At 35.4% G+C, this 17,084-nt stretch overlaps 1 protein-coding gene across 1 annotated transcript in view; it reads left to right on the forward strand.

The window, feature by feature from the left end:
• GPC5 (glypican 5) overlaps positions 1–17,084 on the forward strand; it is a 1,460,504-nt gene that overhangs the window by 45,019 nt on the left and 1,398,401 nt on the right. The window contains exon 2 of the mRNA XM_063595839.1: positions 5,176–5,337. Within this exon, the coding sequence (XP_063451909.1) occupies positions 5,176–5,337 (162 nt within the window). The remainder of the gene's footprint in view (positions 1–5,175; positions 5,338–17,084) is intronic.

The raw sequence follows: 17,084 nt of genomic DNA on the forward strand, positions 1-17,084 counted from the left end.
TTTTAGTCAGACTGTCATCTGACAGATTTTCTGCCCCAGAAGAATGAGTCATTTCTTCAAGAAGCACTGATTTCTTCTTGAGGAAATGATGCTTCAAGACCATAATCCAGGCATGAGGAATGCCCTTTGCTATCTGGTTAGTCGTTGTTTTGGGGTCTTTTCAGGGAAGGTAGGAATTATATACATTTTAAAGGTAAAATTCTTTATGAGTTCATGTTGGTACTTGTAATTCAAATTCAAGATTACAGAGTCTTACTTAACGTCTTCTTTATCATGTCTGTATCTCCGTTTTTCCACACTAAAGATCCGGATTTTCAAGAATACAGGATGGAATTAGAGGATAGAATTAGAACATTCCAAAATTGCTTATTTGTTTATCCCATATTAGACTCACAACAATTTCAGATGACATAAAATACAGTTTTTAGTATTTATCCTGTTTTTTTCTTCAGGAGCTTACATGATCAATATCTCACTTTGGTGTTTGTTGTCACTATCTTTCAAATTCCTTCATTATTTTTGATTTTTCAAAATTTTTATTTTTCATTTTCTGTTTCTCTTAAGGCATTATGTTTGTGTGATTGGCTCTTGTGTTCCTTCTAGTAAGGCTTCATTTAGAATTATTTTCTTTTATCTTTAATTTTTATCCTGAGTACTATCACCTCATATCTGAGTTTTAAAATTCTGACATATGTTGTTCTTTCATGTTTTGTGTCATTGTCTTTCAGCTTGTTTTGAAATAGTATGGCTAAGTTTTTGATCTTTTGTGGAGGGAGCATATCATTCCGGCATATTTTTTCTTGTCTGTGGGATATTATTCTGTTTCTTATTCTCTTGTTTATTATAGTAACTCTGAGTATCGACCTCAATATTTTTGTTGTTCATTTTATATGAAGTTAGTGTTTGTTTTTCTGAACATTTTTATTGAGACAGGCTTCAGCATAGCTTTTGTAACATTGCAGAGCTTCCTCTTCTGTTGATTTTGTGTAGTGTTTAAAAATATGGCAGCTTGTTTTATGTTATTTTCTGGATTTATTTTCCTTTGCACTTTGGGCTAGACTTTCTCTATGTGTCTTGAATCCCTGTTCTGTTGAATTTTGATTTCACTTACAGCATTTCTCTTCTGTGTGTGGTTCTGTCCTGGAAAGGAGCCCTGCTGGACCTGTTTGATTGTTTACTGGGGTGGGGACTGCTCTTGTTCCTTCTTTTCTATCGTGGGTCGATAGAACACATTTAATGATTGAGGGGGCAACATTCTCCCAGTTTCAGCTGCTGTAGGAGCCCCGCTTTACTTGTAGGGGATTTGTTTCAAGACCCACAGTAGATCCCCGAAGCATCAGGTAGAACCAAACCCAACTGCTGTCAGTCAGAACATGTTTCTGTTCATGTCTTCCACCCACAAATTGAATGCCTTTTCCATCTTAACTAAGGACTTACGTGCTGTGGCTATAACTTTTCAGTTTGAGTTGCGATGGCAAAACTAGCACAAATTATTTTTCCCTTCTTCACGGTTTCATGGATAGAAGATTCATTCTTATGTAGATCTTAGTAAACTCAGCATATCGTTATTTTTTCTTTTCTTAACTGACTTTCACCTTTTCACTTAAGCGAAGCACTTTGGGCAAATCCAGATTGCTAGTATTATTACTCTTGTGCTTGGGAGCCATTTTGAAGTAAAATAAAGGTTACTTGAACACATACACTGCCATACCGGGACAGTGTCCTCTTGACTACCAGGAGGGCTAGAAAGTGGCTAACTGGTGGGATGCATAGACAGCAGAGATCTCCTGGACAAAGGGGTGATCGACACCCCAGGTGGGATGAATCAGGAAGGCATGAGATTTCATTGTGCTACTCAGAACAGCAAGCAATTGAAGCCTTATCAGTTTGTTTATTTGTTTGTTTGTGTTGAGACAGAATCTTGCTCTGTCCCCCAGACTCGAGGGCAGTGGCACGATCTCGGCTCACAGCAACCTTCACCTCCCAGCTACAAGTGATTCTCCTGCCCCAGTCTCCTGAGTAGCTGGGATTATGGGTACACGCCACCATGCCCAGCTAATTTTTGTAGTTTTAGTAGAGATGGGGTTTTGCCATGTTGGCCAGGCTGGTCTCGAACTCCTGACCTCAAGTGATCTGCTCACCTTGGCCTCCCAAAGTGCTGGGATTACAGGCATGAGCCACCATGCCCAGGCAAAATCTTATAAGATTTTTGGTTCTGGAATTTCCCATTTAATATTTTCAGACTGTGACTGTGGGGAACTGGAAGCATAGAAAGTGGAACCATGGTTAAATGGGGAGCTACTGTATTCTCAAGTGGGTCGCTGTGCTTTCCTGTCACTCCTGCTCACTATTTTGGGGTTCTCCTGATCTCAGATCCTTCAGACATTCCTCTGTTGCATCTTTCTTCTACCCTGTGCCCTGCTCTGATACTGTGAAGATCTTGTGCCTATTGCTGGTTTCTCCCCATTCTGTTTGTATTTTAAAGTTTGTGGGGATATCATGTCGTCTAATTTTGTTTTTGTTTTTTGGGGGTTTGTTTTCTAGTTCCATCTGGTTTTATGTGGAGATTTGGAGATACTGAAAACTATGCTGCCACTGCCACCATATTTCCAGAATACCTCCTGATGTTCCTATTTAACATATTGAAAATATACAGGCATGTAGATATCTGTAAATTTCTTATGCTAGAGAATGGAAAGGAAGACGTATTAACCACTACTGCTGCTTCTGGGTGAGGATTCAGAAACATCCCCACAATTCTGGTTGAAGTCTCCTTCATTGAGGCACATACTGTTTTATTTTTAGTTTTGTTTTAGTACTCTGTTTCTTTTGGAGTTTGATTTTACTGTTTAGAAACATGACTGTCACTCCAGAGCCTGGGTTGTGTACTCTTGCTGTCTCATAGAATTCTAGGATCATGCCATGTTCCTCGAAGCCAGGCATTGAAATCTTCAGATACCTCTAGTTACCATGCATAATAGTATCTGGGTTCACTCTAGCTTTGTTTTCTTATGATGCCTGTTCTATTTACAATAGGAGCCTGGGCTTTATATCACCCAAACATCTTATTATGCCCTTTGTGCTGATACTGTGAACAGAATGTAAGAGATGGCTCTTTCCCTGAGGATTTTGTTCATCTTGTCTGTCTTTTGGATTGATATAGTAACTTAGAGAACACATTTCCTGTCAACTCTTTTCCCTTTTCACTGTGACCCAACTCTAAATTATTTAAGCTTATCTTATAGGCAATACTGATGGAAATGTGCCAAGGAGAGATAAGTCAATCTTTGAGGGTTTGCTGCATGCGTGCATGAGAACAGGTAGGGTAAGGGTGTCTGAGACAGAGAGAAGACCATGGAAAATGGTTCTGTGACAAGAGAGAGCTTGGTGAACACGGAGAGCTGAAATAAGGCCAGAGTGTGATGGGAAGAGTACAAAGGCCAATGTTTCCGGAGATGAGACTGGAGGCGGGGGAGGAAAGGAGGGATCACAACTTGGAGGCCTTCACAGGCCATGTTTAGGAATTGGTCTAACACAACAGTGTTATATATTTAAATTCCAAAGAGATATTTGCTATGATCTGCTGTTATTGTTCTTTTTATTCCTCAGCAGTCTTTCTTACACTAAATATGTTTATATACTTTAATATTTATTCATTAGTTCTTTTCCTCAATCTCTATTATTGCTTTTCTCTGGATGCTAATTCCTCAATCCTTCAATTTAGGAATAAAGCTGAGAAGATACCTTTTTTTTTTTTTCCAAATAATTTTACTGTTTGAAGTAGAATTTGCTCTTATGTAACTTTAGGTAAGATAAGTGAAAAACAATTGCCAAAATGTTACCTACTGTGACACGAATATTTTATGCTTCTTAGCCTTTGTAAAGTGTCGAAATTCTGTCATTTGTTATTTGTCTGACTTAAACTACAGCCAAAATTGTTAGAGATTTTGGTGTCCTATGTTGATAGGAAGCTCAGAGTGGTTTCATATATTTTCAGCTGACCCAGAACCAACTTTTGGAAATTTGAGACCTGAGGCCAACTCTGTGTGAAAAAGTAGGAAGGGCTTGAAAGGTGGTTGTTATGTGCATGCGTCTTGTGTGTATGTCTGTGTGCATGCACCTATTTTACTGATCTAAAATTAGTTGATGAAGAACTAATGTGGAACCTGTGAAACTCACAGAGATTAAGGGCCACAATTCTTCTTGTTATTCTAAAGTAAGGAAATAACCGTATTAGGCCATTATGTAAATAAAATTGTCCTGAGCTTTACTTATAATCTAGTAGCCTTGGAATGCCCTGGGGCTCACATCAGCTCTCTCCATCAGGGTTTCCTCTTTGGGCACTAACTCTTTGTGCTCCACATGTTTCCTCTCTGTCCTCTAGCATATCTGCTGTGCATAAAGGTGCTTGTCCTGGGTCCCTACCAGGATGAAAGTTTAGTGATACTAGCAAAGGTTTTTTTGTAACCATAACTCTGACATTTCATATATTAATAACTTTACATTTCATGCAATATATATCTTCACAGGATCCTTCTAAACATGATTGTACAACTAAAAAGTGCTTTTAAAGGAGGGGATTGTCTCTCGCCAGCTATATAGTGAGTGGAATCTTGGATGCTGAGCTTGGGCCCATGGGGGCCTTGATCTCCCAGCATGTCATTATTGCAGAGATAGCCTACTTCACAAGCAGCACGAGCCTGATGGCAGCTGAGAAATCAGGTCAAGTTTTTTGACCTTTATGTGATGTTCAAAATTCAGTTTCATTTCCCCATGAAAAGCAATTCTTTTAGTCCACATAATTATCTATAACATATTTCTTTCAAACAATTTTGGCTGAATTGATAAAATAAGCAAAAAACCCACAAAAACAAAACCTTTTTCTTGATTGAGCGCTGTACTTCATAATAGTTAATTTGCTTTCTATTGAGTGGAGATACTTAATATTTGACCAAGAAGTTAATATAATATTTGAGCAAAGAGTTAATGGTTTAGAATATTTTGTTTATGATTGTGTTAATGAGCGATAGATAAACTTTCTTATAGCAAGTACTCTAGCAAATCCATTCCTCACATAGTCCTTTGTGTGCAAGACTGGTCATAACGCCTGATATATAATATGTAATACTTGTTAAATGAACAGGTAATCATTCTGAAAAATGTTATGTGTTCCAGGACCTGATCTTCAGGTTTGCATATCCAAAAAGCCTACATGTTGCACCAGGAAGATGGAGGAGAGATATCAGATTGCGGCTCGCCAGGATATGCAGCAGTTTCTTCAAACGTCCAGCTCTACATTAAAGTTTCTAATATCTCGAAATGCGGCTGCTTTTCAAGGTAAGTGGATCTTGAATTCTGCAGCTAAGGACTGGCCGTGTTATGTAATTTGCCTAAGATAGTTACGTTGGCAAACTTGGCTGGGTTTATTTCCTTGTATTTACATAATATTCTGGTATAAAATGAGGTTTTAACTTTTTCTAACCTTCAAAACTTGTTTATGAGGTCATTGTGGGCGTATATACTGAGTTGGATTGGGGAAACTGAGTTGGACTGTTATGTTAGTGAAATGATCGTTGGAAATGTATACTGCTATAGGGTTCTTCCAGGTCTGCCAACATTCTGACTCATAGCTGTACTTTAATATGAACAGACATAATTATTAGATTTCATGGAAAAGTTCTATAACATAAAATCTCATTGCTTTTTACTGGGTAATTATAGATTTATCTACTAAAAATTTTTTTTGGATGTCTCATAATTTTATTTTATATAAAATTTTACTTTAAATTCTGAGATACATGTGCAAAACATGCAGGTTTGTTACATAGGTATACATGTGCCATGGTGGTTTGCTGCACCCATCAGCCCGTCATCTAGGTTTTGAGCCCTGCATGCATTAGGTATTTGTCCTAATGCTCTCCCTCCCCTTGCGTCCCCACCCCGCAACAGGCCCCTGTTATTTGAAGAAATACTCTTTAAATTTCCTTGCTATAATCTCATATGGTTTTCATAAGAACACCAGTGGAATATATCAAAGTGGAAGCAAGTCTGATAAATAGTAAAACAGGAAATGTTAATTGGATGTTTAAGGGTCATTTAAGACCAGAACTCAACCTTAATTCAAGCAGTATGTTCAGATATAAAATTAATAGGTTATAAAATTACAAGGCACACTGAAAAATACATGATGTTTTTCTTATTTTAGTCATCTCTTCTATAAAATTCCTTATTAGTACAATAAAATAGCTTAATTTATTTTTCTTCTTATAAAGCATTAGCTATTCTGTATATGACTAGAATGAAAATATCTAGATTATACAGCTTTTCAAATTATTACCTTTGGTCAATGCAGAATATAACTTCTGTTAGTATTCCTTTTAAATAAGTACATTAATGTCAATCTATTTGAATAATTTGCTTTGTGTACATATATAAGTAAATCACAGAGCTCTTTAATTTTTAAAATGATAGTTATTAAATAAAATAAATGCAATAAATCAGAATAAAATTTAAGTTAAAGTGTAGTTCATGATGAATTAATGCTTTTTTGTAGAAAGCGTGAAATGTCAGATTTTAAGGTTTTATAAATTTAGCTGCTTTTTTAGATGCCCTACAAAACAACTTTATTTCTATTATAGGATTTATTCATGTGAAATTGTTGGAGGAAAATTTACTGGTATACATTTTAAACCAAGATTCGTGATTTAGCTGAGTTAGAAGCCGTTAACCATCTACAGAAAATTATATTTTCTTCCAATGAAAAGGATAGTAGGTACAATATGAAATATACATTTTGGAGGCCACGCAGTGAGTATATCAGTCTGAGCAGAATGGAGTTTGTGATAGGTGGTCATATGCTTAAAAAGGTGAACTGGATTCATATTGAATCTTGGATATGTGATCAAGATAGAGCACATTACGTTCAAAGGGTTAGGAAACCTGGAATATTTAGACTTTTAAGATGGCTTGAGGCTGGTGAAAAGTTTTGGTGATACTGCTAAAAGTTTAGTGATAACCATCTCAGTAGTAGAAATATATGTTAAGGAGATCGTCTCTATTGAAGTGTCAGCTAATTTTATGTAAACCTTTGTTTTCTGTTTACTAAATTTTATCTGCTTTATTCATTAGGTTGAGTTTTGCTATTTAAAAATTAATTATAAAAAGTATAGAGACATTCTTAAATATAATTTTTTAATAATAAATTATAATTTCTTCCTCAGTAGATGTCAAGTTTCATTTAAGAAGCTCAAGGGAAGACAAATTTAAAAGAAATTTGCCTAAAGGCTAACTTTTCTGGAACCAAATTCGCTTATAAGAATACCCACTTTTATTGAATTGAATAAGTAGCTTTAGGCTTATTTCCATAAAAACAAGCTTAAATATATATGCCAAAAGCAGTACAAGAGATCACTTTGCTGTACCATAAATGAGCAGGCTACCTTATCATTAAGTAAAATGCCCTCCATCTAATTTCTGTGCAATTAAAATATCTGAAAACAATATAAAGTCTTTATAAGAAGGAAGCAGCCAACACATTTTTTTGGGAAACGTCTACTTGAGAGAAATTTGATAGAGAAATCAATTAACTTCTCAAATGATGTTAAGTAGATGTGCTACATTTTGATTTTTTAGTTTTCAAATAGTTCATTTATATTTCCTGGTTCAACAATATTAATCTGTTTTCCGAGTTATATTGTAGGTTATAAAAGACATTGGACTGGGATGTAGTATGGTCTCTTTCCTCATGGACCTTATGGGACCCCACGGAAACATATTTTTTAGAGCAAACTTTTGAATACAGCCAGTGAGGATGATCACTTGGGTCTGGGGATTTAGCAGAGGGCACACTGTTGTTAGATGAAGGCTGGGAGGTTAAAAATGCATGAGGGAGAGAGGAAGCCATGCTGACAGCTGTTGTTAGAAGAGACCTAAGATTATCCTATGTGAAATTCACACTGGGCTCTGTAGTCCACTGCCTATGTATATTCCATTTAGGCTAGAATTAGCCTCTAGGACAACTCTTCTGTTTGTTTGTTTGTTTTTTTCCCCCGAGGTGGAGTCTTGTTCTGTCACCCAGGCTAGAGTGCAGTGGCATGATCTCTGCTCACTGCAACCTCTGCCTCCCAGGTTGAAGTGATTCTCTTGCCTCAGCCTCCCGAGCAGCTGGGATTACAGATGCGTGCCACCATGCCCAGCTAATTTTTGTATTTTTAGTAGAGACGGGGTTTCACCATGTTGACCAGGCTGGTCTTGAACTTCTGACCTCATGATCTACCCACCTCGCCCTCCCAAAGTGCTGGGATTACAGGTGTGAGCCACCATGTCCAGCCCACATTTTCTTAAAATGAACAAAACAGACAAAAATCTGCTTTTATTTATTATTTATTTTCATTTTTTCTATTATTTTTAATTTTTGAGACAGGGTCTCACTCTGTTGCCCAGTCCAAAGTGCAATGGTGTGATCACATGGCTCACTGCAGCCTCAACTTCCCAGGCTAAAGTGTTTCTCCTACTACAGCCTCCCGAGTAGCTAGGACTACAGGCTCATGACACCTTGCCTGGCTAATTTTTGATATTTTATAGAGATGGGGTTTTGCCCTGTTGCCCCGTCTGGTCTCGAACTCCTGAGCTCAACTCATCCACCTACTTTGGTCTTCCAAAGTGCTGGGATTATAGGCATAAGCCACCATGCCTGGCCAAAAATCTGTTTTTAGAAGGACTCATGATTATGACCTGGGACTTCACTATATTCTAAGGGCAATCATCCATGAAGTATTTCATAGGGCAGAAAAAGAAAACTGCTATCCTTATGTCAGTTGCTGTTCATAAATAAGTAGTGCTGTTTGCAAGGAGGAATGTTGGCTTTGTCATAGTGCAAACAATAACTGTTCTTCATTTTCAGGGGCTTAGTAATGTTCATGAATAAAGCAGAACAGCCCAGGATAATACAAGAGTTTGTTTGCCATTGGTGGTTTTGCTATAAGATTTTCTGCTTTAAAAATATTTGGGAAATATTTGTTATAAATATTTTGTTTATTTATACATGACAGTATGGTGTGATGCATGGAGAAATAGGGGAAATTGATGGAGAATCATCTTCTGTAAAAAAGCAACTCTTATCCAGCTTATATATTTTTCAATTTTTAAATCTCTGTTTAAATAAAATAATGAAATTTAGTTTTTTAATTTGTAACTATGCAAAAATTTCAACATGACTTTCAAAAAATAAAAAATAATATTTTGGAGGACACTATTGGAAGCTTGGGTTTTGTTTTAATATTTGGAAGATAAGGTTAAAATGTTATATCTTTCCTTAGAAATGAACCTTTTCTTATTTCTCTCAACTTCATTATGCTCATATATTTCTAAAATATATGGTAGATACTAAGTCTTTATTCTGGAAAATTTACAGTTATATGTATAACTGGAAATGCATTATTCTAAAAAAATGTTATTGCTAGAGTCTGACTATAAGTGACATTTAGAACAAAAATTATTTAACTTTTTTTAAATTTCATCTCTTGGCTAATTATATTTTGATTCCTTGATTATATGTTTTTGAAAGATTGGCAAGCCTGTCCTCTGGGGTTAAAATGTTAGATTCAGGAATTTATTAAAAAATGATTGCTATTTTTAATGAAATGTAGGAATATGCTTGAAATTAAATATATTTAAAAAGCAGGTGAATTGAGAATATGAATATAACTTACGGATTTTTATCCTTTATGCTAACAGATACTGGTTACTGTAAAGTGTATAGCTATCGTATAGCTGCTACTGTAAAACTAAAGTATATATGTATATATATAGCAAAAGACACAGGATATAGTTAATATTCAAATATATTAATGAATATGAGGACAAATAGATTTATATAAATGTTACAATATCAAGCATAGAGTACATTAATCTTATTTAAGTCACTTCAGCTATGCTTTACAGAAATGGACTATATTTAAAATTTTTCCTAGGAAGAATAAAGGTGTATTGCTATTTTTAACACTAAGAATTACTTGATCAAGATTAAGAGAACAGGCAGCCTAGGCTGGTAGTGTTGGGGAGACTTATTTCTATGTGTAGCACTGAGAGCAGATATACAGCAAATGTAAGTAAATTAACTATATGAATAAAGGAGTGAATGAATGAATGGTACTTAGCAAGAAAATGGTTCAGAAATAAAATGAGAGATTCCTTTCCTCTCTCCTCCCTCCCTCCTTCTTCTTCCTTTCTTTTATTCCTCTGTTGATGCATTTAATATATCTTTTGAGCACCTACTGGGTGCCAGCATCATTAGGTACTTAGATTGTACACAGTGTCAAAATGTTAAATCCATTATACTTTTACTGGATCGTTCAGACTCCTAATATGCCGACATATTTATTAGTTTATTAATTTCTAAACTATAAAGGGGCACATGATAGTGTTTATGTCAGTGGCATGCTGAATGGCATTGCATTCTTTTCCTTGTTCAGTTTTAGGCAGTGCATGGTTTAGTGTGTTATCTTATACAGCAGCTATCAGTGCAATTGGTCTTTATTCAACTGTCCTTTATCTCTGCAATGTTAAAAATTGTTTCTTTTGAATCGGCGTCAACAGGCTTATATTAATTATGAGAAACCAAGCAATTTTCCTGTTCTAGATAAAAGTTGCAAGAGCTTAAATTACTTTTCAGCTGGAAATAAAGCTTGCTTCATATGAAATAATATCAATAGTAGAAAAATATTAACTATAGATCTAAGATCAGGTTTACTTTTCCAAGTTTCTTTTTTAAACTCTAAGAAGTAAACTTTTAGTTGTTTTAATTCTGACAGATGATAGTTATGATAATATCACCTATGGCTATGGTAATCTCATCTTGCAAGCACAGTAATTTGCTTATAGCTGGTGAAACAGTTCTTGATTTTATATTAAACACACTTTCAGTTAAATCTTTTCAATGTAAGAACTGTACATCTATTGGCTAGATGAATTGACATTTAATCAGATATTTATCATTTTGTTATTTGTTTTTAATTTTTGAAACTCAGAGCAGATACTCAGCAAATATAATTAAATGAACTGCATGAATAAATGAATGATACTTAGCAAGAAGACTTGTGAAATAAGAGATTCTCTCTCTCCTTCCCTCCTTTCTTCTTCCCTAACAGTAGCTAGTATCTGTTAGCATAAAGGAAGAAAATACATAAATTATATTTATATTCTCATTCTAAATTCACCTCCTTTTTAAAATAAGATATTCAATTTCTCAAACCCCTGGGCTCAAACTCTGTTGCTCAAATAATCCTCCAACCTCAGCCTCCTGAGCTGGGACTACAGCCATGCTTATATTCATTTAATCTTATGCAGAGGGAATCATAGAAATGACTCTTGAACGCTACTTATGTGTTGAGTAAAGGACATGACATTTGGGAGATTACAACTAGTTATGTTTTTGAGATTAATCTGTGTGTCTATCTATCCATCCCTTTTATCCATTTAATTTGATTTATAAAATTCATTTTTATAGATATGTGACGTTTATTCATTCTTCTGTTGATGGATATTTTAATGATTTGTAACCTATTTTTGCACTTAAAATGTTGCAGTGAACATTCTTGATCATATCTCCGTGAGTGCTTGTTTCTCCAGGGTTCACACATAGAAGCACAATTGTGGTTTATAGGCTATACACTTGTTTACTTTACTAGATATTTACTAAAATTGCTCTTCTAAGTAGCAAAACCAATTGAAACTCACTCTAGTGGTTTGTGTGCATTGTCATATTTTCACATTTTTCCTAACACTTAAGTATTGTCAGAATTTTAAAAGTTTTACTGAACTGATAATGATGTTGTATCTTGTTTTCTAAATGTGTGGTCCTCTCTGATTATTAGGATATCTGCATATCACTTCACATGCAGTTCTTTATTTTGTATTTTATTTATTTTCCCTTATGAATAAATCATACCAACATGTGTACACACTTAGAGGATGTATACCATGTTGTATTTTGTATGTATTTAAAATTTCTGTCCTAGGTACAGATATCACATTGGATTTCTACATCTTAAAGTTTTAACTAAAGTAATTGGAATTTCTTTTTATGTGCTATAGAAATCCAAGCTCCCCACGAAGTTTCTGCACATCCCAAGGCTTGCAGTCACATAGTCACTCCTACCTCTGCTCCCTTGCTTTTAAAAAATTTGCTGTTTTCTGCCTCTTTCCTGTCATGTTAGCTCTATATGATTTTTTTCTCAATTTCCAGTTCCCAAAACACACACATATTGTATACATGCAACCCACTCATGATGTATGTGTAAAATAACTTTTATGCAATGATGATTATAGAGGAAGACAAAGTCTAAAGACCACATACTTTCAATACTTTCAAATTGAATGTTGATTTCTATTTTTGCAAGTCTTTTTCAGCCCTCCAACATCAATCCATGAAGCCACCATTCTCAGATCATTCTCTCTGGCCAAGAGATCTCCCATTCTTGTGTGATACTCTCCTCTCCTCCCCAGATAGTGAGATAATGTATCTTCCAGTCCCTTACATTTATTATATAAGCAGAGAAATATTAAATACCCACCGCAGGGCTCTGAGGATGAATGTAAACTGAATGCTTTTTGATCAGCCTGTTGTCTGTTAGATATTTTGGGAGTAACAATTTTTCCAAACCAAACATACAAAGTATGGTGATCCTGTATAAGGTATAGACAAAGTGTATAATCTTTTTTTTTAGTATTAGTTAAATTGAGTTCATTTTATATTTCCAAATGTTAACTTTTTTTTTTTATTTTTGCAAAATGTTAACTTTTGCAATCCATGGAAAGAAATAAACAATTATTAGCTTCTTTTAAAAGAGAACCAATTTATCTTAGGAATGTTTGCTTTTAAAAGCAATAATAATCTGCAAAGTTAATAATTTTTTAAGATCCAAAATATATTGTATTTAAATGATTTTTTATTTCTTACACTAAATGTTTTAGGAAAAAATAAAATCAGCTTAATTAAAATAGCATTTTTCTAATTAATGTGTGGAAATATATATCAAGGGAAAATTGTAATGTAAGCATTGTGTGGTATGACACTCATTTTGTAATTCAATATTTATGAATTCTTTAAAAAAATTTTTACCCCGTGGAACAAACTTAAAAATTATATTGATAATGATATATAAAACTTGCATGCTGTACAAAGTAAAATTCACGTGGTTGTTTTGTTTTGTTTTCTAGTGTAGCCCTGTGCACTTAGTATATGAATATGGGATTTTTTTTTTTTGCCAATGGTATCAGCTAACATATTTTGCAAACACGTGTCATGGAATTATTATTTCTATGCAGTAAAATGTTTTAATATTGAAAGTAGGGTATTTCCCTATTTATAAGAGGCTGGTGGAAAGACAAAGACTGAGGGAGCATTTGAATGCATTTAAGTCTATTTTATGTGAAGAACAAAGTTACAGTAAAATTGAGTAATAATTTGATCACAAATTATTACTATCCTATTACTATTATAAATTCTATTAACAAATTTTGTTGAAATGTATCTTGATGTATTACATTACTTGCCAGCTTTTTTGATAGGGCTTTTTTCATAGCTATTTTTGTATCAAAATATTTAGTTTTTGGAAGCATGACTTACCCTGTTAAATATCCAATGTAACTAATTAGTTTAAAAAATAACATTTTCAGTATTTTGAGGTCTTATGGTTTGTTTTTTCAAGACCCTACAAAATTTTATCTATGATGGTTAGTGACCACATTAATTAGTTTTACAGGAAAGATAAAATAATGATACTATAAAAAATATCTAAGACGTTATTTTAAAACTCAATAACGTATCTATTTTTACCTTTTACTTTATCATGAGATGTTAATTTGTATTTATCATGGTTATTATGTGGCATATAGCATGTGACAGCATCTTGTTCTTCCTTCTGCCTGTTGTCAGAACACTCAATTTTTGGGGTGACTACACTCAATAGCCATGTGCATAGGGACAATGCACCCTGCCGCAGCACAGGGGATGACATGAAATGGAAGTGCGTATGTAGTTTGAAATAGTTTTTGTGGGAAATAGAAAAGGTAATTAACCAAAAACCAGGTAGAAGGTTAACATTGGAGACATGTAATTAATAGTAAAACTTGTATCTATGATGGTGTGACTGCTTTCGTTTTCATCCTTTCCTAGTGCCTAGGGAGAAAGTACAAGTAGAGGAGCACTGACACGTGGTTGAGCAGGTACAGTGGAAGGCTGAAGGTGGTAGGAGGTCCATTCATCCATCCAACAATCATGGGGCAGCCTGAATGTGCCAGCACTGTTTAAAGTGCTTGGATGCATGGGTGAATGAAACAAAGATCCCTGTCTTGATAGTTCCCATTTCAGCCAGGAAAGATAGAAAATAAACAAACATAATAACAGATACAAGTTAGGATGTATTAAATGTTTAGAAAAATATATAGAGCAGAGTGAGGGGGATGGAAATACTAGAGGGCTGTGATTTTAAATTGGATGATCAGGGAAAAAGTGGCATTTCAGCAAAAATTTGAAGAGAGTGAAGGAGTTAGTCATGTGGATATCTGGGAGAAACACATTCCAGGACCAGGAAATAGCTGTAAAGTAGAGGTGGGCCTCAGCTGTCAGAGGAATAGCAGCAAGGAGGCAGCATGTGTGGAGCGTACGGAGGGTGATCGGAAAGGATATCACTGAGGCCAGGTCTTCTGGGGCCTGTTAGGCATTTATTCTGAAACAGGAGTTTTTATGATAGGTGTGATTTGATTGTAAAATAATCACTGTCTTCCCACAGCCAACATTATATTGAATGGGGAAAACTTGAAAACATTCCCCGCCAAGAGCTGGAACAAGACAAGGATGCCCACTTTCACCACTTCTAATCAATGTAGATATACAAATGGTGAACAAACATGAAAACATGCTCAACATCACGAATTATCGGGGAAATGCAAATCAAAACCACAGTGTAATACCACTTTACTCCTGCAAGAATGGCAATAATTAAAAAATAAAAAAAATAGATGTTGGCCTGGATGCGGTGAAAAGGGGGCACTTTTACACTACTGGTGGGAATGTAAACTACCCTGATTACATTGATCCAGCAATCCCACTACTGGATATCTATCCAGAGGAAAAGAAGTCATCGTATGAAAAAGACACTTGCACACACGTGTTTATAGCAGCACAATTTGCAATTGCAAAAATAGGGAAGCAGCCCAAATGTCCATCAATCAATGAGAGGGTAAAGAAAATGTGGTGAATATGCATATATATACCACGGAATATGACTCATCTATAAAAAGGTACAAAATAATGGCATTTGCAACAACCTAGATGGAATTGGAGACCAGTTTTCTAAGTAAAGTAACTCAGGAATCGAAAACCAAACATCATGTGTTCTCACTGATAAGTGGGAGCTAAGCTATGAGGATGCAAAGACATAAGAATGATACAGTGGACTTTGGGGACTCGTGAGGAAGGGTGGGAGGGGGGTGAGGGATAAAAGACTACACTGGGTACAGTGCACACTGCTTGGGTGATGGGTGCACCAAAATTTCAGAAGTCACCGCTAAAGAACTTATCCATGTAACCAAACTCCTCCACCTGTACCCCAAAAACCTATTGAAATTAAAAAAAAGAAAAGAAGGTTGCAGTGAGCCATGATTGCACCACTATACTCCAGCTTGGGAGACAGAGCAAGACCCTGTCTTAAAAAATAATAAAATGAAATAAAAAATAAAATAAGCACTCTATCTAGTTGTCTAATCTATCGTAGCCTACAGAAAAGAGGCACCATGGTGACTTGGGTGTTTGCAGTGGAGGTGGCAAGATGTGGTCAGCTTCTATATCTCTTATGATCCTTAGTGGGCCCTGGACATAGTAAGAAAAGAATTGAAGCCCAGGGGGTCCTGATAATGGTAAAATATATCAGGGTTGCATCAGTGATGTAGGTGCCTGGAGGGTAGTGGATTAAAGAAGCCCAGGCTGTAGGAGGGGCTTCCACATGGACTTGAGTCTCCAAGTCTGTTGGTAGAGTTGGAGTGAGACAAACTGTGACCTGTTTTTCCAGAGTTCTCAAAGAAAGGAGGAAATTGGTGGTGTGACAGAGACTTCCAGTGGAGGCTAAGCTTATACAGGGTAGAAGAGTAATTAATGGTCTTGGAAGAGCCAGGAGATTTCCAGTGTCCCTCTAACTGTCTGGCTCTGTAAAGTGATAGACATATTTCTGTAATAAAATATATCTAGATATGAAAATACAATTGATTTTGATATAATTCACAATTCTACACAACAAAACATATTGCCAATATTTAGCATAATTTAAGAGTAAAGGGCATTCAAGAAATAATGCAAATAAATAAATCAACTTGAGTTAAATTTATAACAAACTTTGAAGGGGGAATATTTATAATGCGATAGCATTGTATAAAGTTATATGATGAAAATCATGAGTTTGTATATGAGAAATTTGTTTTCACTTTATAAAATATACAACATGCTTATGTAAAAATTGAAAATAGAATTATTTATTAGTCAATAACCCAGTTAGCAAGTAAAGTTCTATGGTGAACTTAAGACTCTTGGGACTCAATTTTGAAGTCTTAGTGGTAATTCTCATAATAGGAACACATTTGCTCTTCTTATATGAATCAAATTCTTTTAACCAAACAATATTAATAGTTATCAATCATTTAAATAATATCTCTTTGTTGTCTTTTTTTTTTTGGTGGGGGGACAGATTCTTACTTGTTGCCCAGCCTGGAGTACAGTGGCGTGGTCTTAGCTCACTGCAACCTCCACTTCCTGGGTTCAAGCAATTCTCATGCCTCAGCCTCCTGAGTAGCCGGGATTATAGGTGTATGCCACCACACCTGGCTAATTTATTTTTGTGTTTTTAGTAGAGACAGGGTTTCAACATGTTGGCTAGGCTGGTCTCGAACTCCTGGCCTCAAGTGATCCACCCACCTCAGCCTCCCAAAGTGCTGGGATTACAGGCATGAGCCACCATGCTGGGCTGATATATTTTTATTATATTATTTCTTATCTAATTAGAAATATTTGCAGTTTGTGTAAGTGACATTAC

The sequence above is a fragment of the Pan paniscus genome, chromosome 14 (genome assembly GCF_029289425.2).
Source record: "Pan paniscus chromosome 14, NHGRI_mPanPan1-v2.0_pri, whole genome shotgun sequence".
In the NCBI taxonomy this organism is placed as follows: Eukaryota; Metazoa; Chordata; class Mammalia; order Primates; family Hominidae; genus Pan; species Pan paniscus.